Source organism: Vidua macroura, chromosome 7, assembly GCF_024509145.1.
Source record: "Vidua macroura isolate BioBank_ID:100142 chromosome 7, ASM2450914v1, whole genome shotgun sequence".
Classification (NCBI taxonomy): Eukaryota; Metazoa; Chordata; class Aves; order Passeriformes; family Viduidae; genus Vidua; species Vidua macroura.
The window spans coordinates 13,977,307-13,999,746 of record NC_071577.1 but is presented as its reverse complement, the minus strand read 5'-3'; the positions used below and the strand labels follow the sequence as shown (position 1 = coordinate 13,999,746).

Below are 22,440 nucleotides of genomic sequence, written 5' to 3'. Positions count from 1 at the left end.
GCCCGCTCCCCGTCATAGCAGCAGTGACGGGGGGTTTGCGGAGCAGGAAGGGCCAGACGGGCGCTGTCGCTGTCACCGATCCCTCCTGGGCCGGCCCCGGGCTCTTTATTTGCGCCTCGAGTATTTCCTGACGCACACCCACGTGTCGCTCCGGTCTCTGCCTGTTTTGTCCCGGGCAGGGACCCGTCGGCGCTCGCGCGGCGCTGGCCCCGCCCCCTGCGCGTCCCGCGGCCCCGCGTGAGTCAGCCGGGCGGCGCGAGGGGCTGCGGGCAGCGCGCGGCTGCGGGCGGCGCCGCGGCAACAGGTGCGGGGCGCGCGGGGCTGCGCGCGGGGCTGCGCGCGGGAAGGGGGAGCCGCGCCTGAGGGCGGCCGCGCTCCCCGCGCCTGCCGCACCTGCGCTGCGGGACGGGAGCGGCCGGCGGCACCGGCGACACGGGACAGGCCCTGCGCCGCCCCCGGCTGCGCCCTGGGACTTGGGGAGAGGCCGAAGAGCAGCTCTGACGGACCCCGAGTGTCCCGCTCTAACCGTGCTGCGGTGGGCTGGTTCAGCAGAGATCTCGAGGTGTAGTTCTGTCAGGTCTGCAAGGTCCCCTCCCTCTGGGTGGAAAGAGACCCCCGAACTGTAACTGACATGCCCTTCATCTCCTTCCACTTGCGTTTAGAAGTGCTGTCCCTTTGCGTGCCTTGCTTGCTCGGGGGTTAATGCAGTTCGGCTTTTGGAGCGTATTGAGTGGTGGTACTGCTGCGGCTGCAGAATCCTGTACAGGTGACACAGTGTCCTGTCACTGTCACAGACCTCCTCTTCCAGAACGAAAACAGGGGAGCAACCGGAGTGGTCGTAGATGATGTGTAGTTAATCACTGCTGTTGTAGGGCCGCAGCTTATGTAAACTAGCTGTACTTACCATTTTCAGTGTCTGCAGAGTGAACGGTCTTCAGATGGGAAAGCGCATGAGAATGTGCGAAATTAAGGTGTAATTTCAAAAGAAAAAGGGGCAGAAGGAGATTCAGAAATTTTTGTCTCTTTCGAGTGTGGTAAATTTTAAGTTAATTACATGCTGTAGCAGATAATTTTCACCTGTGTTGGTTTTTATTCCCTGACTTCTTTACTGCTTTATTTTGCTACTATCCTGCATTCACTGGAACTGGCATTAAAAGCTTTGCACCCTTGCCCTCATGCAAAGGAATCGCTACCGTCTTTCAGTAGCCAGTTGTTTTGTTTTGTTCTGAGCAGGTCTCAATCACACAATGCTAGAAGCAGTGGTTAGTGCTTCTTTAACTAGTCACACATTGTATGTAAGCCACAGTTGTCAACAGTCAGTGATGTTGACAACTCTGTTTTGCACGAGGAAGCTTGGAGATCACCTCTTCAGAACCTGAGTAGCTAATTCTGTATGACAAACACACAGTCTTGGTCCTGCAAGTTATTGCTAAATGTGATGCAACAAATGTATTAAAAATGTGTTTGGAAATACGTAAGTAAACATGTATGAAAGCTATAGAAATATTTGCAGTGTTTATTGACTAGCAGGGAAATAAGCAGGTGAGGCGCATGGGAGTTCTAGCGTTTCTTAAAGCCGGGGGCACACTGGCTGTTGCTGTTCAGCAGTGAATGTAAGGTTACCTTCATACCTGTGGTGCTCACTTAAAATGGTCAGCAAAGAGCACAGTCCATGATAATGAGAGAAGTGTTTGCTCCACGTCATTCCCAACCATGGCAGTTGTTACGGTGTGGTAGCGTTTGATTTCTGGAGAATTAGCCTTTAATTTTGTAAGTGGAGAGTATGACATCAGTGTCATGCCAGTGACCATCTGTCTGTAGCACAAATCCATTTCATAACTGGCACTCCTTGCTGCTTTCCACTTGGAGTGTTGAAAGAAAAATGTAACAGTAAAAGTATGGGCAGAGCAGTGAAGGTGCTCATATCACTTCCATGCAAGAGTGTTGTTTTGTGCCTGGATGTTCACCTCCATGAATGCTAAATTTAGTAACAATTCTGATAATCTTAGTGGAAAGGAAACAATGTAGATGTAATGTGAGAATAAGCAAGGGAAATTACATGTTTCTGTTGGGAGGAAGAAACCTGTTACGATTACTTTACTTAGTTTGTAGCTGTGGCAAAGCAACTTGTATTTTGTGTTAGCTGTGAAATGGGAATAATGTTGTGCTGTCCTAGGAGTGAATAAGAGCTTGAACTGAACTTGAAAGTGATTGCAAAATGTCTTAAAGATGTCTCATCTCTGGAAAGAAAACAGTTTGACTCTCGTTTCCCTTTTAAGCATAAATGCTTGGTAATGCAACCTGAAGTGTGAGCTTCTGTAAAGAAAAGAATATCTGTCACTGCCATCATATCATGCTCTTAGTTTCTAATTCGCCACTGTTGCAGCTTTCTTACTTAAGAATTATGTAAATAGTTTTTCAATTTGGCCTTGAAGGGAGATCGTGCAAAACAGCTAATCAAATGCCTGTCTTTAACTTTATTGTGATTGTCATGTAACCTTCTGATTGTAACAAAATCTTTTTTTTTTTTTGCAGTTCAGGCTCATGAAAATGAAAAAAATTCTTTGAATCCTTAAAAAAAGTCCATAAATTCTAGAAGTCAAGAATTTTAAGCCTCAGTTCCTTAACCTCAAGTAACTATGTGCAATGTAAATGGTATATTTGTTGATACCTCAGTTATTCTGTCAAAGTGTTTATTTTTTTGATTCAGTGATCCACTGAACAACTCCAACTGAGTTGTTTTGTTTGAAGCTAGAGTCCTTCACAAAGGAGAGGTGCTAGCATTTTCAGGAGAATGAATTGTAGGGTTAAGTGGTTTTGAGTAGGCTAAAGAAAACCCTAAATTTATTTGCTCTGAGCAAGAACACATCAGCAAGTTATGGTTCCAAAAATGTGCTTCCATTTTCCTTTGATGTTTCATCAACACCTCTGCTACTGAAGCATTGCATGACAGTTCCCTTATATTTGTGAGACTTCCTTTGTTAATATTTTAAAAGTTAACTTTTACAATTTTTTCTCTCTTTTTTTTTTTTTCTTTTGTAGTTGAGGAAGGAGAGGCTGTCTTGAAAGCATATCTTTCTGGTGACTAGTGTGTCTTTGTGTTCCTAGAAAGTATGCTCTGGTTTTTGGGTTTTTTTTAGAGAAGGGTGTATATGACTTACCACAATACCATGTTATCAAATCTTTATCTTTTTGAGGTCTGTTCTTTGCCAACTCTGAAGCCCAAATCACTCTTTTTAGGGTCCTTTATCTGAAAGACTGGAATTATTGTTTCTATATGTGAAGGTCTCCTTGGTAATTCATTATTCAGAGCAATCCAGTGAAAGTATTGGAGATTTTGTTAGTTATTTTAATTATTTATCAACATGATGATTACTGTTTCCAAGTGTGCACTGAAACATCTGTATGAGAGTTACAGGTCTGAATATGTTTTGTCTCTTTTATTCATGACTGGCTATATATATTTCTGTATCCAAAAGCTTCAGCCTACTTATTCTGGGTCTTAATTCTTATACTAACTAATTTGTTTTCTGATTTTGTTACAGTGTTTCAGTTTCAGACAGCAGTTTCAGACATCAACTGTAATAAAGCAACAGCTCTAAAGAATTTATATGTGAAACTTTGAATAAATGTGATTATACACATGTATTAATGCAACTAAAATCTGTAATACTTCATATCGTGAGGCAATAGATCAAGAGAAATCACAGTCCTTTTAATACTAAAAGAAGCCAAACAGATCATAAGAAACAAAGATTAACTGTTTCTTTGTTTTATTCCAAGAAAAGTAATACAAAGTTATCTTCATGAGGATGGAAAGGTATGAGAGTAAACTTGAAAAATTCAAAATCTGAGAGGATGAAATTGTAGCTAGAGCAGCCACTTTTTTCCCCTTGCCTTCCATGGTTGTCTTTATCTCCATGCGCACTCTGCTAGCAGCTTGCATGAAGAAATGTTTTGGACTCTGCTTTCTGCATTTCTGCCCAGACAGAATTGCACCTGCTAATGGTGATGTGTGATTTGGTTCAGGAATTAAGTTACAAATTCAGCTCCTAATCATTTTCTGCTCATGCAATTCTGTTCACCTTAAATTTAGCTGAGTATTGAATTCTGTCTTATGACTAAAAATGAATCAATTTGGTGGTTTTTGAATGGTGTAATGAGAATTGTATAGAGAGATTGATGTGAATTTCTGCCTTTGAACGAGGTTTTGTTCATTCTGTCCTGACAATAGACCCAGTGTGAGCTGAGTTGTTAGGATGAGTCTGGCTGTTTAGTTTCTGTCTGCCAGCTCAGTGTGAGTGAACTAAATATAAATACTTGAGCCATCCTGGCAGTGTGGAAGTGTTTATTTATTGAATGCAGAAACTAGACTTTTGGAGGTTTTTTGGGTTTTGTTGTTATTGTTTTATGTTATTTGTGATTAAATAGCTGGTTTTTATGTTTTTCAGTTTGTGAAAATTATATTGTTCCTTTTGAAAGAGGAACAATTTGGTGGTGATGGAGTGCTGCCACTGACAGATGGACTCACAGGAAAGAAGGTGAGAATGAGCAGCTAGGTGAAACCACAGAGGCTCCCTGAAATAGGCCAGCTCATGATCATCCTGGAAAATTAAGTGGTATCAGCATACTCTTTATGTAACTTGTACTAAAACTTGCACTAAAGGGAAGATTATTAACTGAGCTTCAGTTGTGTCTGGAACACTAAAGTTGCTAGAACAGCAACTTCTTTTTTAAGCTGATTGCTGTAATTTCTGGAGCCATAGCCACAGGCTACAAACTTGAAAGTAACATTCCCAAGTGAACAGTACATCCTGTCTGGTACCTGCACCTGTGAATTTTGATTCTGGATCAGTAGCCCTGCAGTAGACGTTTCTTGCACTGAGATACTTGATAGAGGTCAGATGTTTTTGTCACAAATCCTGTTATGTGAATGTCCAAATTTGTTTTACACTGTTTTCTGAAGACCTGTTAAATGGATAAAAGCACAAATATTGGGCATTGAACTGATTTGATGTACAATATGCTGATGAAAACTCTCAGTATTATCATTTTGTGCTCTTTGGAGTGCTTTGCCTATCTGTGTTAAATCTGTATTTTTATCTTAGGTGAAATATCCTTATAGTGATACTAAATTTTTAAGCCTTTTTTTTTTCTTTATTTATACATTATTTGATTGGTTTCTTTTTAATTTACTTTTATTCTAAACACAAGTCCTATGTATTTGAAATGCGAGGTGGACTCTGCATTTTAAATCTGTTTGCTTTATGGAATAAACTATTTACTTGAATTTTACAAGAGTTCAGGACTGTCACCTTTTAAGTTTGGGTTTTTTTTTCTTTCCATTTTGTAGAAAAACAAAGATATTTGGGATGGACACAGGAGCTAGGAGAGATAATTTGATTTCTTAGCTATTCTTAATTTGAATGTTTCAGAGGCAGATTGTGTAAAGATGTTCATCCTCTGCACCACAGTTAACAAAATACATAGTTTAACAAATCCATTGCCTGCAGGAATAGGGCTACTTGCATGTGTTTGCCTGCAGTGTGGTGTATCAGAATAGCTTTTTTATGGGTTTGGTGCAGGTTCCCAGCACATTTTACTTCTTGTGCCTTGTCTTCGAGACAAAGACTGTAATTCTGTCAAAGCTTCCCTTGTCATCTTAATATATTTAATTCCACAAGTTCACGTCAAGCTGCAAGAACTGATTTATGCAGGGAGTGAGTGACTTGGCTGTTGTCAAATTAGGAGCTAAACTTATTTTTTTCTTTCTGAGTGGATAACAGTCTAGTCTATATAAAATTCTAAGGAAACTTAATTTAAGTCTAGTCTTAATTTAAGCTAGTCTATATGGATGCTTAACATAACTTTTTGTATTTAAATCAAGGGATTCAGCAAATTGTTAAAACTGTGGGCTTGTCAAAATTCCGAAGAATTTCTTTGTGCTGAGTTGGAGAAGTTGCTGACTGAGCATTCAAACCACAGTGTGTAGAAGTTTGCATAGTTCCAGTCACTCCTGCAAGCCCTGATAATTGCACACTCTTTCAGGATATTTTTTTTTCATGGTTCAGTTGATTTGAATAACTGGCTCATTTGAATCTGAGACACTCATTAAGAATTTACAAAAAAGGAAAAAGCCCAAACAATCAAAACCTCATTTTTATCTCTAGAGGTAGAAATGAAAGTGTATAAAGGATGAGCTCTTACAGGTGTAATGTTTTAAACACTCTATTAATGGGAGCAATTGGTACATGGAAAAGTACAAATGAGAAAAAAGCTTATGGTTTCAAACAAAAGACACTTCTTCATTTAAATAGCATTTATTTACAATTTGATAATACTAATTTAAATATGTTGGCTTGAAGGTAAAACTAATGTCTGAGCTACCAAGCCTTTCCTACATAGGCATTACTGAACCATGGAAAACTTCATCCTGATTGTGTTCCAATTTCATCCAATCCTTGTAGCTCAGAAGAGGCAGAAGGAGCCAAAGAGAGAGGCCTGGTCTATGTTTGGAAGGCTGGTTCCTGCTCCGTGACTCCAGAAAGGCTTCCAGGCCTCAGTGGAAAGACAGTGTTACAGGCAGCCCTTGGAATCCATCATGGGTTACTTCTAACAGAAGGTAATAAACATCTTAATTGTAATGATCTGGGGCAATAGCAATCTTCAGTTATTGTCAAGTTTTTTTCTTTTAGAAGTGATACTAGATCTGTGTTTGGAAAGATGAGGACTGTACTTTGTGCTTTTCACACACATTTGTATGTCCTTAGTATGTTCTTAAATTAGAAAGGACCAATGAATACACTTAACTCACATGACTGGAATATAATTGATTTTTTAGCAGAAAAGCATTACTTATTTTAACAGTACATGCATGCATAGGGTAACACTAATGTGAGGTGTAGAACTTAACAGTGGCAATTACAGAGAGCAACCAGCAGTCTTCTTATATCAATAAGTATAGTTTTGCTGAGCCTGGACTAAGCTAGGAATTCATATCTATTTGTCTGAAGCAGTCTTCATATTTTTGCATTGGTTTAATAATTGGTTTTACACTCATACTAGGATTTGTTTTTCTTTTTTCTGCCCTCCCAGGTGGAGAGGTCTACAGTTTCGGAAAGCTGCCCTGGAGGTCACGACCTGAGGAATGTGTTAACAGTCCTGTCTTAGAAAATACTTTGCTTGGACATCGTATTATTACAGTGGCAGCCGGCAGCTTCCACAATGGTGCCGTGACAGAGAGCGGTGTGGTGTACATGTGGGGGGACAATTCTGCTGGCCAGTGCGCAGTTACTAATCAGCCGTGTGTGCCAGAGCCCCAGCTCGTCAGTATTTGTGATTCCGAAACCAGCCCTCTGCTATCAGTACGGATTTTGCAACTGGCATGTGGAGAGGAACACACGCTGGCACTATCGCTGAGCAGAGAGATATGGGCCTGGGGGAGTGGCTGCCAGCTCGGCCTCATAACAACAACTTTCCCAGTGACAAAGCCACAGAAGGTAGAGCACCTGGCAGGACGTGTTGTGCTCCAGATTGCTTGTGGAGCCTACCACAGCCTGGCTCTGGTACAATGTCTCCCTGTGCAGGAAATGAAGCCTATCCCAGAGAGATGCAATCACTGCAGTCAGCCTCTCATTACCATGACAGACAAGGAAGATCATGTAATCATTTCAGATAGTCACTGCTGCCCACTGGGTGTAGCACTGTCTGATAACCAGCCAGAAAACCACGTTTTCTGTCCATCATCGGACACCCCCGGAGGCAAAAGTGTAACAGCTGGCCAAAGTGAAGACTTTCAGAAACCACTTGTGGAACAACATAGGCTTGTTGGTTTAGAATCTGAGAGACCAAGTGGCCTTTCCAGCAGCAATGGACGGGAAGATAGTGGAATTTCTAGTTTGGGAAATACTCTGTTCTCGGACAAAAAAGAAGTGAAAGAGTACTTAATTGGTTTGTCAGATAGCTCATTAAAGGAGAGCCTGAATAAAAACATCTGTACTGAGCCTGAACAGGTTAGTACCTAATCACTAATCACAGCTTATAATTTGCAGTAACTTCTCTTGCATATGTGACAACATTACTCTTTTTACAAATGAAAAACTTACTTTAATATAACTATGGTGTTTTTATAGTTTCCAAGTGGCTTTTTCACTGATGGTTCTCAACTTTTAAGTTGAAGATTTTTTTTGTCCTTCATTGTTGTTCATTTGTGAGCCTTCATTGTGGGCAGCCTTGACAGTGCTTTAATCTCTCCTCATGCTCTGCAGTACCAGAACCACATAAGCCAATTTCCATGCTTTGTTTCCTGATGCATGGGTTTCAATTTGTTTGGGGCAGAAGGATTCAGTGGATCTTACTGGTACTGGTACTGCCTTTAAGGTAAAGGTTTAATTTCTGTACCTGGAACAAATCCCTCACAAATCCATCTAATTTCTCAATCAGTTAAAAATTCTGGATTGCAAATTGCTAAAAGGTTTGATCAAAATGTTTCTAATGTTAATAATGTAGGGTGACACAAACTCATAAAAAGCAGTGGGAGATGTGTAAGTACTACTCTGTGTAGTTTGGAAAATGATTCAACAACACTGTTTTGATGCTATAGCAGAACAGTCAAGTACTCATCTCTTAGTAAGCATCAGAAAATGCTTGACGTGATGGTTCAAGAGCTGTTTGTGGCTCCCTGACAAAATACTGTTTTCTGGTTTTTAGAGAGGAGAAAAGAAAAGGAAATGTAATTAGGAGTAAAGGGAAGAAGATAGAATCCAAAAGTTACTAGACAGAAAACTAATCCAGAATCTTGCAGAGCAGTCTGGCAGTCCTTACTTAACTACTGTCCTGTGAGGACCCCTACTGCTCTGTGGCCTAATTTGCAAAACTGACACTGGAATTCTGAAAATTTCTTTTGTAATTTAAAGTGTTGTGCAGTCATAAATTTATATTTTTTAGTAAAACTTTCTCCATATTTATTCCTCTGGGAAATAAATTTCACAATACCTAAAAAATAGTTGGTTTTTGTTACTGCCTCTGATGCCAACAAAACCCCCATAGTTTAAAAATCTGTCCAGTAACTTGGTAGTTCAGCAAGTTATACTTTCTTACTCTGAGGAAAACTTCCTTTATAGAAATGAATGTTGTGTAAATACATTTGCTCTTTCTTTTGCTTTTTGCTATTACAAATGCATTCTAGCAGTTGTGGGCTCTTCAGACTCTTGCAAGAACTCCAGCATTGAGAAATGACTGAAGCACATAGTTTCATGCTCCCTTTCTCAGTTCCTTGTTCCTGGCATATTTCCAGAGCACTGTTTTCCTTGCACAGTTTCAGGAATCAAGACTGGAATTGATTCACTGAATCTTCCACAATTGACATACAGGTGAAGAGCAGAGATAAGGTCTAATGTAGTGTTTCAGCATTAGTATTTCATTTTTCTTTGCTTTCCTACACAAATGAAATTTTCTTTCCTGTTTTGCTAGATTTGCCTTTTAGAAATAGGATGAAGTAAATAGAACCAATCCCAGTCCTTTAACCTAAGCTTTAAAGAAGTCAAAGATTGTTTTTAGTTTGGTGGAATAAAATGAGCTGTCGTACTTGTAATAATACCATTTTCCACTGTGTATTAGATGGGAAAATGGGACTTGGCTGTCTTTATTTTAATATTCAAACTATTTGTCAGAGGTTATTTTGGGCATTTTTTCTTATTTGGTGGGTCAGCTGATTGCTGTTACACATAATGGTGTGCTGGGGCTAATAATTGCCTTCAGTCAGTTTGTCCCTAGTGTGACTTGATGATTACTGACTAAGCTTTGGATGGATACAACAATGGTGTAAGGGGACACAGCCCAGTCTGGTTTTAAGATAGGCCTTGCAAAATGAACCTATGAATTGCTGTTTACCTTTTACCATATTGAAAAGAGAACTTGTCTCTCTTAAAATGGAGCATGCTCACTGATGCACTTTCATTGGTGGCAAAGAAGTTGGTAATAAGTTTAAAATTATATCCCTTTTCATATTTGTGTGCAAAGATCCTTTTTTTGTTGGTATTTAAAAACACCAGACTTACAGTCTCTTATGGATGAGCTACAAGACAGGTGCAACAGACAAAGCCCAGTCCTTTTAGAAATGTTGCTTGGTGCTACCTTTAAAAAATCATTCTGAGCAATAGATGTACACCTAAGCATAAAAAACCTAGATAATTTATATTATATACAGTTATATATGTTTACTGTAAATTATAGATGCGTTACAATAAACATTACATGGTGTTCAGTCTGGCCCATGGTTTGAATAATGAATGTGTATCATCATCCTACTGTTCTGTGCTGTCTGCTCTGAAAGTTTCCCATTTCTCCTTGGTTTTAGCCATCTCAAGAGGAACAGCTCAGTGCTTGCATCCCTGGCCCTCCAGGTAGCAGCACATCCACCCTGAACAGCCTGGTGGCCTCGTGTGCCTCAGCGGTTGGGGTGAGAGTTGCTGCCACCTATGAGGCTGGAGCCTTGTCTCTGAAGAAAGTCATGAACTTCTATGGCACATCTTCGAGTGAGCCAGGATCTCAGTCGGGCAGCAGGTCCCCGGGGCCCGAAGCTCTGAAGGACAGTCGAGAAGAGCAAGTCAGGCTGGAATCCATGCAGGGGAAGAAGAGTTCCAGTTTAGTAGATATTAGAGAAGAGGAATCTGAAGGAGGGAGTCGAAGGCTTTCCCTGCCTGGCTTGTTGTCACAAGGTAAACAAGCATGTTGGGGAAAAAACACAGAAAAACTTATAATAATGTGGAGGTTTATAAGTGAAAAAAAACCCCAAATATTTATTAAACACAAATCTAATGATCTCTCAAAGGTGTGTATGAATTCTAAATTATATCTTAGGGCCTGAAAGCAGTGGAGAGAGTGAAGACTAGCAGATACTTAATGCTAAGAAATCTAAAAACAGTGGGTTTACAAATGGTCTTTCTTGTTAAATTAAGGTAAAGCAAGCACATTGGAGGAGTCATATTGCCAAATGATCTTTCATGTTGGTTTTGTAGCAGATAAAAATCTGTGTGGTCTGTAATCTGCACTGCACTGAGCTCGTTTTGAGCCAGGGACCTATAAGTATTCCAGTTCCCACTGCTGAACTTCAACGTTAATGACTTTTTTCCCTCACAGGTTTTAGTGCTGTTAATTGCTCTGAATGTGTATATGGTTTAGTTTTATACTGATCTTGGATTTGAGGGGAGGTTTAGGAAGTATTGAAGGCTTCTGTTGACTGCAAGGATATATTTTCTTTCAAAACACTTTAATGTATAGTTTGTTTTGGTTCATTTGCTTCATTATAACTGCATGATTCTCATATGTCTACTATACTTTAGCAGCTGGTAAAAACTACTTGACATCTACCTGGTTTTAGCACCTGTGTTCCTTCTTTGTACCCATAACCTATTGTCTTAGCGTTCTATTGCAACCTTTCTTCTCAAGCTTGAATTAAAACTGCTTCAAGAAGTGTTGATCACTTGCTATTAAGTAGTGCTGTTACTGTGTAACACACACAGAGTGATACATTTACCAAAATGATCAGAAATTTTTCTCATTCTTGGCCTCTGCTCAGTTTCCCCAAGGCTCTTACGGAAGGTAGGACGGGCAAAAATGAGGACTGTGGCTCTGACTCCAACCTACAGTGGTGAAGCTGATGCTCTTTTGCCTTCTCTAAGAACAGAGGTGTGGACCTGGGGGAAGGGCAAAGAAGGACAGCTAGGGCATGGTGATGTTCTGCCAAGGTGAGATTTCTTTGAAAAATGTTTTTTTGTTCAGTCAATTGCTAGAAAATGTTGAGTATTGAACTATCTCAGCTTCTCAAATTTAAACATCTGCCATGCAGTGTCTGCTTGTTCTTTTGGGTGTTATGACCTAAGTTTCTCCAAGTACCGTGTTTTGTGCTGTATTGTTACTGGGCATCAATCAATTCCAATTTTACCCTTTGTAATCAGTAACAGTTTTGGTGATATTTTGACTTTGTCCAAATTGGGGTGAGGTCTGTCATGAACTTTTGCCCTTCCTGACCATTTTGATTAAGCTGATTTATTGCCAGAAGGTTCCATATATCTTTGTTTTTTCTAAATTGATTTGGGGAAGGAAATAAAACTTTGAGTGTTTCTGCATTAACAGTCCCTCTGATCATATTTTTTCTCTTTCCCACATTCTACTCCTCTTCCCTCACCTTATGGGTTCTGGGGATTGACAGGCTTCAGCCACTGTGTGTGAAAAGCCTTGATGGTAAGGAAGTGATTCACCTCTCTGCTGGCGGCCATCATTCCTTAGCACTCACTGCCAAATCCCAGGTATAAGTGATTGTTACCATTTATTGTTTCTCTGACATAATTAGCATGTTCAGTCTTTTCTAGTTTTTACTTTCTTTTGCTTCTAAACTTTTGTTCCCATTTGCAGGAGGCAGCATGGAAGTAGTGTGGAATGTAAATTGTATTTCTGCCCAAGTTCTGCATGTACCATTAACATTATGTTTAAAAATTGCTGTGAGTTGATTTGGTGCATTCCATTTCTGAATGTGAGAAGAGAATCTCAGAATGTAGGAAGGCAGTGAAAATTAAGGAAATGCTTCTCAGTACATGACTCCTATAGCCTTGACTTGTGCATTTGCACACTTGATGTGTTGTACTACCACAGTTCAGTATGTTTCCGTGTATATAAATGTACATTCTAATGTTCAGCACTGCTTCTTGCAGGTGTATTCCTGGGGCAGTAATATCTCTGGCCAGCTTGGCCACTTGAACTCCCCAACAACCGTCCCTCGTCTTGCAAAGGTACTTTGTTATCTGTGTGGTTCTTCTTTCAGTTCAGGGTCTCTTCTACAAGTGAATGCAGAGTAATTTCTGAGAAGGGCCTGTTCATGGATCTATGTGCTATTTAATAATAGAGCCCTTGATTGTCTTTGGCTTATGCTGTGAAATGATCTTTAGATGAGCTTGTGAAAATCTACCCAATAAATCATTTACACAGACTTCCTCTGGTTTTTGACCACAGTGAAGTTCCAGAACTGAGAAATGTGACTGGTTGTATCTTCCTATCAGATTTCACTTTTACATTATGCTTGGTTTCTCTGATATTGATGTTGCAATGTTGAAACTTTTGAATACTTCAGAACTCTGTTTTTATTCTAAACAGTTGTTTCTAGTGTTTTTAGCTTGGCTGGACCACGGCCACATTTGTTGTTCATTTCCTTATTTCCGGAGCTTTGCAGAATTTTGGCAGTGTTTTTTTTTTTTTTGTTTTGAACTTTTCACCACATTGAGTGAATAGCAAAATAACAATTTTTGGGTTAGACCACAGACTTTCCCATGTTTTCTAGTGCTTATCTTAATGGAAAGCTAGCTGCATAATTTTCCTGCTTAGGTCTTATGCAAATTAATGTACAGCAGATTAACTGTCTCCCAAGCTTATATAGATTTCCCAGTTAAATGTAGAGGGGAGAATAGTGTTCCAACTTTAATCAAACTCACTTGATGCCTATTTAAAAATAAAACTGATTGGTAACTGGGCAAAAAAATCAGCCATTAGAAAGAAAACTGGAAAGAGTTTTCAGTATATGTGCAAGGAGTTTATTTGTTATGAGACACTGAAGTTGAAAAATTGACTGGTCATTGCAATAGTTTGTCTTGGCAGGTGTATTATGTACATGTGTGACTAGAAGAGTTATGTACTTTTCTCTCCTTCCAGCTTTGGGTGATGATTTTTAATGTCTTCCTTCCTCCTGAATTTTAGGTGTGCGGTGATGGTATTTGGACTACAGCAGCAGGACTAGATTATTCTCTCTTCTTAGCAGATGAGAAAGACTTCCAACCTGGATTATATTACTGTGGCCAGGAGACAACAGAAAATAATTTGAATGAAAATAGCTGTACTAAGAGTCCAGTTTTGTTAGTAGCTTGTAGTAAGGTGAGTGTTATTTCCTTTAAGTCAGTACAGATCATACTGGTGCTCTTAGGAAACAGCATGGTGCTGATGGCTTGATGAGCTTTAAGGGTGTCAAGCCCCATGGTTGGTTCCTAGTAGTCAAATGAGGAGCACATTGGGTGGGGGGCAGAGAGGAGGTTGAGTTAGTATTGTTCTCTCCCCTGCCTGTTTCTTGGCCTTCCCTTCTGTTTGAGGGACAAGGAGGTGTTTCTAGTGTCCATTTCCTTCCACCTGTGCATGCTGTAGAAATGCACTCTTTTATTGTGCTCTGCTTCATCAATCTTTGTGTTCAGTCTTCAGTGCTATTGCTCTTCACTTTCTTGTCTCTCGGCTGGCTGAGGCCACTGGCTGCTCTGTTCTGTTACTCCATTCTGATATTCTGCCTCTTGTTTGTGACTGGGCAGAAGGTCCCTGTGAGTTCTGCACCTTCTCCTTCCCTACCCCTCCTTTTCACATGAGTGCAAAGGGGGATCTGAGCAAAAATGTGCATTTGATGTTAATGGGAGACAGGAGGTGCCCCTACAGCTTCATGAAGCTGAATCTTACATGTGCCATGAGGTAGCGGTGTGAACTCTGATTGCATGGTCTCTTCCAGTTTGTATGTGGTTTCAGACCAACATGAGTTTAAGGTGACAAAAAGGAAATAGTGAGGACAGAGTGTCTCTGCCTTAGCTCCTCTGGGTATCACTGCTATTTCCCTAAATTGAGCAGAAAAGCTGTTTGGGAAGTGTTTTGAGGAGGAGCAGAGATTTAAACACTGGGTCTATGTCTGTGCATGCAGACAGACACACACCTGTATGCCTTCTGTAAGATTGTTGCTAGCCATTCCCTTCTCTTCAAGGGTCACTGGTAGGCTCTTGCGTATAAGAATTGGTTGCCTGTTGAACAACTTTGGCTCAGTGTTTCAAATGAATCCTCTATTTAGCAATTAAGAAAATAAATGTAGAGGAAAATGAAAAGCAGTGGCTATGAATGTATCTTCAATATTTGTCATTCTTGTATTAAGCCAGTACTGAATAAGTTGTTTGTCACTGAACGTAATTTATGCTTACTATCACTTAGTGCTCTTCAAAATATGCTTTATTTCCATTACTCTATTTTTAAATTGGAGTGTAAAAAGAAAAACATTAAAGCTGCTGTTTTTTCTTTTCTCTTTTTCATCTTTCAGATAGGGTACATAAGCAATGTGATAGCTGGTGGTGACAACTGTCTGGCCTTAGTTGACAAAAATGTAATGGGATATATTGCCAGTTTGCATGAGTTGGCTGCTACTGAGAGAAGGTTTTATTTCAAACTGAGCGAGATCAAATCTCAGGTTCTTAGACCTCTTTTAGGTTTAGGTAAGACCTTCTTTTAATATTTTCCTTTATTTTGCTTCCCCTACCACAACATATTTCTGTTATACAAAATTTAAACCTAATAATATATTTTCAAGATAAAACTAAGCTCTTGCTTTCTCCCCTGTTTGGATGAAGAAGTAAAAGACAGTTGCATTTTGACAGTGTTTGTTCTGTTAATATTTGCACTTTCCTAATGGTTTCACTTGAAATACCTTCATTATTTGAGCTGTATTTAGTCTAAAACTATCGAATTTCTGATTCTGGATAATGTAGCCATGAGGTGAAAGTGCTGATTAAACACCTAAACAGCACCCTGTTGAGATTTTCTCTGTTAATGGGTGCTGTTCATTCATAAGGTAAGCTAAATTGCTTTCTGGTCTGTTTCAGATAATTTGGGCAATGCAAATACAATCCAGTTGTTGCAGGAAATGGCAAGCAGGTTCAGCAAGCTGTGCTATCTCATTGGTCAACATGGAGCTTCTTTAAGTAGCTTTCTTCATGGAGTAAAAGAAGCCAGGAGCTTGGCCATCCTGAAGCATTCCAGTCTCTTTTTGGATAGTTATACTGAGCAAGTATCCAATTCCCTCTCATCTTGAGTCTCTGCAAGCTTAATCTACTGACTGCAACAAGCCCTGAGTTAAGGGAAAGTAGGTCATAAGGAAAGCTATGTAACTGTTGCATTGTTGTGATTTAGAAACGTATGAAGAGTTTTACACAAATGGATTCATTTTGTAGTGAGAAGCATTTCCAAGTCTTCATTAGCAGAGCACATGGACATCATCACCTTCCTTTGTGTAAAACTTTGGGTACAGACTCTTCCTTGGTTGCTGCCTATAAGCCTAAATATTCATCACTTATGAAGGATCTTGTAGTATAATGTGGTAAGACTTACCATTGCTAGAATGCTAATTAAAGCTACCTTTGGGAGTTTATTGAGGTTACAAAATGCTTTTTCAATAGTCATTAACTAAAGATTGTCTTCCAGACGAAAATTCTTCTGTCCTCATACCTGCTGAACAGCTGGCATTACGCCTGTCACCCAAAAGCTGGAGCTACTTTAGTAGTCAGAATTAAGTCTGGATTTTCCTAGTTATTGGTTTTATTGACTTAAAGCATTTGGGAGAGAAGATCTATGCAGTCAACCTGTTTTCTGTCTTTCCCATCAGTAACTTCTAGTTTCTGGACAATTTTATTTAAATGTGATGGAAGTCTCATCATACTTACAGTTTTTTTTTGTGAAAAATAATGGCTTAATAGGAAGTTTAAAAGTGTCTTATCTGAATTATCTGGTTACCAGATATCTGAAAATATCTAAGGAAACAAAATTTTGAGATTATCAACTTCAGTTGTTATGCAGTAGTTGTTACGCAGTGGCAGTTTGAATGGACAACTAGTTGCACTTTTTTTGAACACAGGCAAAACTAGTAACATTTTTGCTAGGTCAGTGACAAACTTATGCTGTATCACCCTAAAAGAAGCTTCCATCTCTGTTTATCATATAGATTGTTCATAATTCTAAATATGTATTTTCTGATTTTCTTACTTAGTCTTCAACTTGAATTTTTCTTGTAACCTGGATTTTCAAAATTGGTTCTCATTACTCAGAATAGAAGGTTTTAATTTTTTCTTCCTCAAAGACTGAAATACCTAATCTCTATTCTCACTATTGCTTGTCTTCTGCCCTTCCCCTTTGCTCCCTACTGCTTACATGTTTTTATGTGTATGGCATTAGAACCTCAGCGTTACACCATGAACACCTTTCAAGGATCAGTCAGGCAACACAAGTATAATCTATTAAATGGGCTAAGCAGAGACCTCTTCCCTTGGAGAAAGGTGGTTTTGGTGTTTTTTTTTTGTTTAGTGGTGATGGGGAAAAGTCATAGAATGTTGAATAGCAGGAAAAGAGAAAATTCCTCTTTTGAAATTTCCATCTTGACTATAATTAGAAGCTAGTAGTACTAAATGGTTGAAATAGGTTGAAATAAAGTTAAAGTAAACCCTCTGCATTGTGCTAATGGCAGTAGAAATGTGCAGTAATGCATGTTCAGTGCTGCATGTGGAAGGTGAATGCCAAGTGTTCAGTAACACTGAGTGTTGCTCAAGTACTGTATAACTTGTGTAGTAAATGATATTACAGATGTCATCATAAACTCTTGGACATTTCAACAGTTGCTGCTTTCTGGGATGTTTTCATTTTGTAATTGAAGATCTTTTTCTTCCCTATATTAGGTATTGTACTTCAGTAACAAACTTCCTTGTAATGGGAGGATTTATGCTCCTTGCAAAGCCAGCAATGTAAGCAAACCTTTACCATTTTTTGGACATTTTTATCAGTTAGCAAAGAACTGTAAAGAATGGAGAGTGTATGTGTGTAGTAATGACCATGCACAGACTTGCTCTCAGCAGACTTGAGTACACTAATTCCTTTTCCTTCAGATAAAAAGTTACCTTCTCTTCACTGTGATAAAAATTTAGGTTAAAATGCTGCTGAGTTGAGTTAGTTCATCTTGAAGGTGGAGAATGGAGGAAAAAAGGCTTGTTATTGGAAACTCCTTCAAAGAAACATAGAGTTCAGATAGTGATGTTTGAGAACTTTAGATAAATGAGGTTAAATGTTCATCATTATTCAGTGTTAGTGTTTATTCTTTCAAATGTTGCTGTTAAGAAAATACCAAAGAGAATTAGCTACATAGATAAGGTGAATTAATTTTATTTGAATTCTTTAAGTTTATGGAAGTGCTTTAAAATGATGCAAAAATAATATTTCTACATATGCATCTTCTCTACCTCTCAAGGTTTCTTTGCTCTATTTCATGCATAGATTCTGTAAATGTGAGGAAGGAATTGTATTTTAAGGCCTGAGACAGTACAGTTGAGGTTTCTAGATCCTAAAGCTTTTTTCTCATTTCTATAGAATTTTTGTCTGGGAAATAAAGTAATGACACTGGGTCTCTCACCCTAGTGCTTTGAAGTTGTTGTACTGAGGGTAATTTTTGTCTGTGGAATTGCTGCCTTTCCTTCACAAATTCTGCAATTGGGAGTAATTCAGTTAACGTTTATGGAGCGCTTTGAATGCAGTGTAAATTATGGTACTGGAAGTTCTTGGAAATGCAGGTACCTAGGACAAAGAACATTCTACCCTCTGAGGATCAAAGTCTAAATGCAGAATCACCCTGCTGAGACACACTGAGAAGCTTTTTTCAATGGTCAGGATTTTTAGGGTGACTTAGAGGAAATCTTAGTTCAAGTATAAGCTTGTTTGTAATTGATACAATTGATACAATTACCCAATTGGGTGAAATCACCCAATGCTGAATTCATCACTTCAGTTGTCACTGCTGGGTGTCACAGCTTCTCCTACTGCAACCAGAGTCTCATTAGGTAAATAACACTTCAGGGAAGAGATGTCATGCAAGTTTTGTCCTGCTTCTTGCAGAGGAAAGTTAAGAATATCTTTGCTGGTAATGATGAATTTCCCCCACTCCTTCCCTGAGGGGTACTGTCTTAAATGAATGGTTAATGGTGTCAGCCCATCTTTTATGGATGTTCTGCAGCATGAATGCATTAGACGTCGTCCTGACTTTCAAAAACGTGCCAGCTTCAATGGAAGTCTCCATAGCTGACAGGTTTTTGAGCATGTCCTCTAAAAGAGTAGACAAGCTGTAGTGAGTGTTGTCTGGTATTGTTTGATGCTTTTTAACAGAGGAACTTCCATGTGAGGATCTCAAAATTAAAAATAGCAAGCTGTCCAGAGGCATAAATTTAAAATTAGGAGAAAGTCTTCTTTCTGAAGAAGACTTTTTTCCTAAGGCTTGTTCAGTAACAGAGTTCTTAAATACCACTAGCAAACCTGGACAAGGTACAGTATTTTGTGCGAGATGGCATCTCACTAATTGTGTAGCATTCTTAGGGAGTCTGCTGTGAACGCTGATGTGTTTTGCTGTCCCTGGGACCTCCTTTCTTAGCCTCACCTGATTCTTGCAACTTGTGGTTTAAATGTTTCCCAGCTGGATGTGTTTCAGTGCACCTGTCCTATGTGCCAGCACCGATGAGCACACACCTACGGCGAAGGAGAGGGAAAAATAGGTGTGCTTTCCTTTTAATGAGGAAATCCTGGGTTTGTGTGCTGATGTACTGTCTTCAGAATCATTTCCCTCTTCTTCTCTGAACTAGATTAGTTCTCCCTCTTGGAAATCAGACTGAGAATTGAACAGATTTCCTGCCTTTCTCTGAGGATATAATTTTTATAGTTAGGGAACGGACTGCTCAGTTGCCTTGAACAACTGCAAGGGGAAGAAATTATTTCAGTATATTTAGGGAAGTGCACTAGAGCAAAGTTAAGGTTCTTTCAGGCCTTCTTGCATGAATCAAGAATGTTAGAAACTTACTACTATAAAGGCAATGGGGATGTTTTCCACCTGTTTGTTCTTTACTAATCAAGTGGTAAAGAGGAAAAAGGCAATTGGTTACACTCCAAGTGAGCAACATTGTCAACTTCCTTCAGCCAGTATGATTACTGAGCATATGAAATTACAAGTAAAAAACAAGTTTGTGTTGCAGTTTTAGCTACATGTCTTTACTGCTGTACTTCCTCAAACTAAATTGTGAATAGATAAATAAGCAGCATGCATTTGCCCTTACAATTTTTATTGGTTTATGATAATCCAAAAAGGAGTGATCTGGGCTCATTTACATAAGACATCACTAATGTCTTAATGTCTTCTTTCTTCTCTCGTCCCTCTGTTTCCCAATGGTCCCATCATTTAGAGACTTCTTGAGTAAAAACCAGGAGCTGTTACAGAAACTGTCTGAGAAGAATGATGAAAACCTCCAGCTAGTAGAAGTTTTGAATGCTCTGTTTTTCATGCCATTTGGACGACTTCATAATTATGCCAGAACTTTGCTAAAGCTTGCCACATGTTTTGAAGTGGTAGGATGGTTTTTCTATCTATAATGCAATAAATAAACACATGAAACTTATAGCTTGGAAGTAACTGTGTGAAATAAATGCCAGGTAATTAAAACTAGTTTATTCCTCAGAGGAGCTACTTCGAACTTGTGTTTGCTGCAGGGAAGATCTTGTAGATTTATTTGCATAATCTTACACCACCTGCACAGATCATGTGACAGGTAGAAACTTGTTATTCTTCCAGAGCTTGTTTGTGTGCCTGAGTGCTTAATTGCAAATATATTGTTTTGATGTTTGCCTGTTGCTTTTCAGTTTCATCTGGCATCATTGCAGCTACTCTTGGCTGTAATACTTTACAAAAAACACTACATATATATTAGGTGGATTTTTACCACCCATTTAGATGTGTATAATTACTTTGTTTTGAAATAAAAGATTACTAAACAGGCACAGTAACTACTTGTACATTTAGCCCAATATTGTAATTAATGATTTAGAGTATTGTTCCTGCAATTATGAGCACTACTTCTGGGATAGTTTGTTAAGCTGCAAGAAAGACGATCATGTAATTGTGTATTAATCATTCTCCTTGTAACATTCAGGGACCTTCTTGTGATTTTTAAAAACTATCAGGACACTAACAGAACATGTGACCAAGAAAATAATTCTATCTCTTCTGCTTATTACCCAGACCAGCTGTCATGCACTGATTTAATAAAATGAGCACTTGTATTGCAGCTTGGTTGGTGGTGTTGGTACAGGAGTTCAGCAGCGCCCTCAGCTATGTCTTACCTTGTGCCCTGCAGGCATCTCCAGAATACCAGAAGCTGCAGGATTCTAGTTCATGTTACGAGAACCTTGCTGTCCATCTTAGCAGAAAAATGAAAGAAGCAGAATACACCCTTGGCTTCTGGAAGACCTTTCCTGGGAAAATGACGGTATGGTGATGATGGCTAGTCCATTAGCAGCTTGAATCTCTTTCTCTTACTGCCTGTGTCTATTACTGATGCTGCTGTCCCAGTTGCACTTCCTGTTTTTTCCAGCTGGTGTTACTTCAGAAAGGTTGGGCTTTTACTGTGAAAGACTAAAGCACCGACCTTAAGTCACAGTCAGTGAGGAGTGGGATTGTGTCGTTTTGCTTTTGACCCCACCTGCAGGACTCCTTGCGGAAGCCGGAGCGGCGTTTGATCTGTGAGAGCAGCAATCGGGGCTTGTCGCTGCAGCATGCGGGAAGGTTTTCTGTGAACTGGTTCATCCTCTTCAATGATGCTCTGGTACATGCTCAGGTGAGCCAGCTTGCAGCCAGGAACAAAACCTTTTCTCTTCTTCAAACAACATTACGTATTTTTCATATAGTGAAGTTTTTCCAGTGTAAAAATAAATCTAAAATTATGTGTCTTTTTAACATTTCATTGCATTGCCCTGTGGCTGGCATGGTTTTTGCTGGCTGTTCCTTGAAGCAAAGTGGTAGGAAGAGTCCCTAATGCTCAGTTTTTCCCTAGTTCTCAAACAAAGGGAAAAAATAAAACATTTGGAAAAAATGGGGCCAGGTTAATGGGTCAATAATTGGTGATGTTTCCCTTCTCCTTTCCTACAGTTCTCAACACACCATATCTTTCCCTTGTCCACACTGTGGGTAGAAGCTCTTTCAGAAGAAGCTGGTAATGTGTGAGTATTCTTGCTTGTGATGCTGAAATAGTCTGATCTTTTGGGAGAGAAGATGAGCATTTTGTAACCAATTATTGTGAACTTGGAGTGGAAAGCAGTGATTGCAGCCATGTCTACCCTTTTTTCTTGTTTCAGAAAATGTATTTCTGTTTCTTAAAGTTGTGTAAACATCAGAAAGAATATGGTGGTTGAGAGGGAAGCAAGTCTTCTTTGCTGCTGCTTCTTTTTATTGTTAACTTAAAGGGAGTGCTAGCTGGGGTAGAAGAGAAGAGGGGAGAGAAAATACAATGTCAATGCTCTAAGAAACCTTGGGGTTTCAGGATGGAATTTCACAGATTAAAATACTTTTCCCCTGTGTAGGAATGGGTTGAAGATTACAACACCCGAAGAGCAATTTGTTCTTGTTTCTTCAACACCACAGGAGAAGGTGGGCATTTCTACAAATTTGACATGGCTTCAGTGATACAAATGAGGCTTTTTCCCCTACTGTGAAACCAAACTGGGAGAAGGATTGCCTGCATATTCCCCAGTAATGAAATCTTTCTGCAGCTAATTGTGCAGACTGGCTGTACATGGTGCCCGAGT

General features: G+C 39.4%; 1 protein-coding gene across 6 annotated transcripts in view; it reads left to right on the top strand.

Moving 5' to 3' along the window:
* The first annotated feature begins 285 nt into the window (after positions 1 to 285).
* Positions 286 to 22,440, top strand: part of ALS2 (alsin Rho guanine nucleotide exchange factor ALS2) — a 36,646-nt gene continuing 14,491 nt past the window's right edge. For 3 of the 6 annotated variants that reach the window (XM_053982435.1, XM_053982434.1, XM_053982430.1), the window contains exons 1-18: positions 456 to 577; positions 3,546 to 3,820; positions 4,452 to 4,541; positions 6,468 to 6,622; positions 7,096 to 8,012; positions 10,358 to 10,718; positions 11,579 to 11,747; positions 12,212 to 12,308; positions 12,711 to 12,788; positions 13,747 to 13,920; positions 15,107 to 15,278; positions 15,666 to 15,846; positions 17,508 to 17,573; positions 20,046 to 20,208; positions 20,994 to 21,125; positions 21,345 to 21,473; positions 21,785 to 21,855; positions 22,216 to 22,282. In XM_053982435.1, coding sequence (XP_053838410.1) covers positions 4,522 to 4,541; positions 6,468 to 6,622; positions 7,096 to 8,012; positions 10,358 to 10,718; positions 11,579 to 11,747; positions 12,212 to 12,308; positions 12,711 to 12,788; positions 13,747 to 13,920; positions 15,107 to 15,278; positions 15,666 to 15,846; positions 17,508 to 17,573; positions 20,046 to 20,208; positions 20,994 to 21,125; positions 21,345 to 21,473; positions 21,785 to 21,855; positions 22,216 to 22,282 — 2,952 coding nt within the window. In that variant the 5' untranslated portion in view covers positions 456 to 577; positions 3,546 to 3,820; positions 4,452 to 4,521. Of the gene's footprint in view, positions 305 to 455; positions 578 to 3,545; positions 3,821 to 4,451; positions 4,542 to 6,467; positions 6,623 to 7,095; positions 8,013 to 10,357; positions 10,719 to 11,578; positions 11,748 to 12,211; positions 12,309 to 12,710; positions 12,789 to 13,746; positions 13,921 to 15,106; positions 15,279 to 15,665; positions 15,847 to 17,507; positions 17,574 to 20,045; positions 20,209 to 20,993; positions 21,126 to 21,344; positions 21,474 to 21,784; positions 21,856 to 22,215; positions 22,283 to 22,440 lie in introns of those variants that run through there. The other 3 variants (XM_053982433.1, XM_053982432.1, XM_053982431.1) reach the window with 3 other exon arrangements.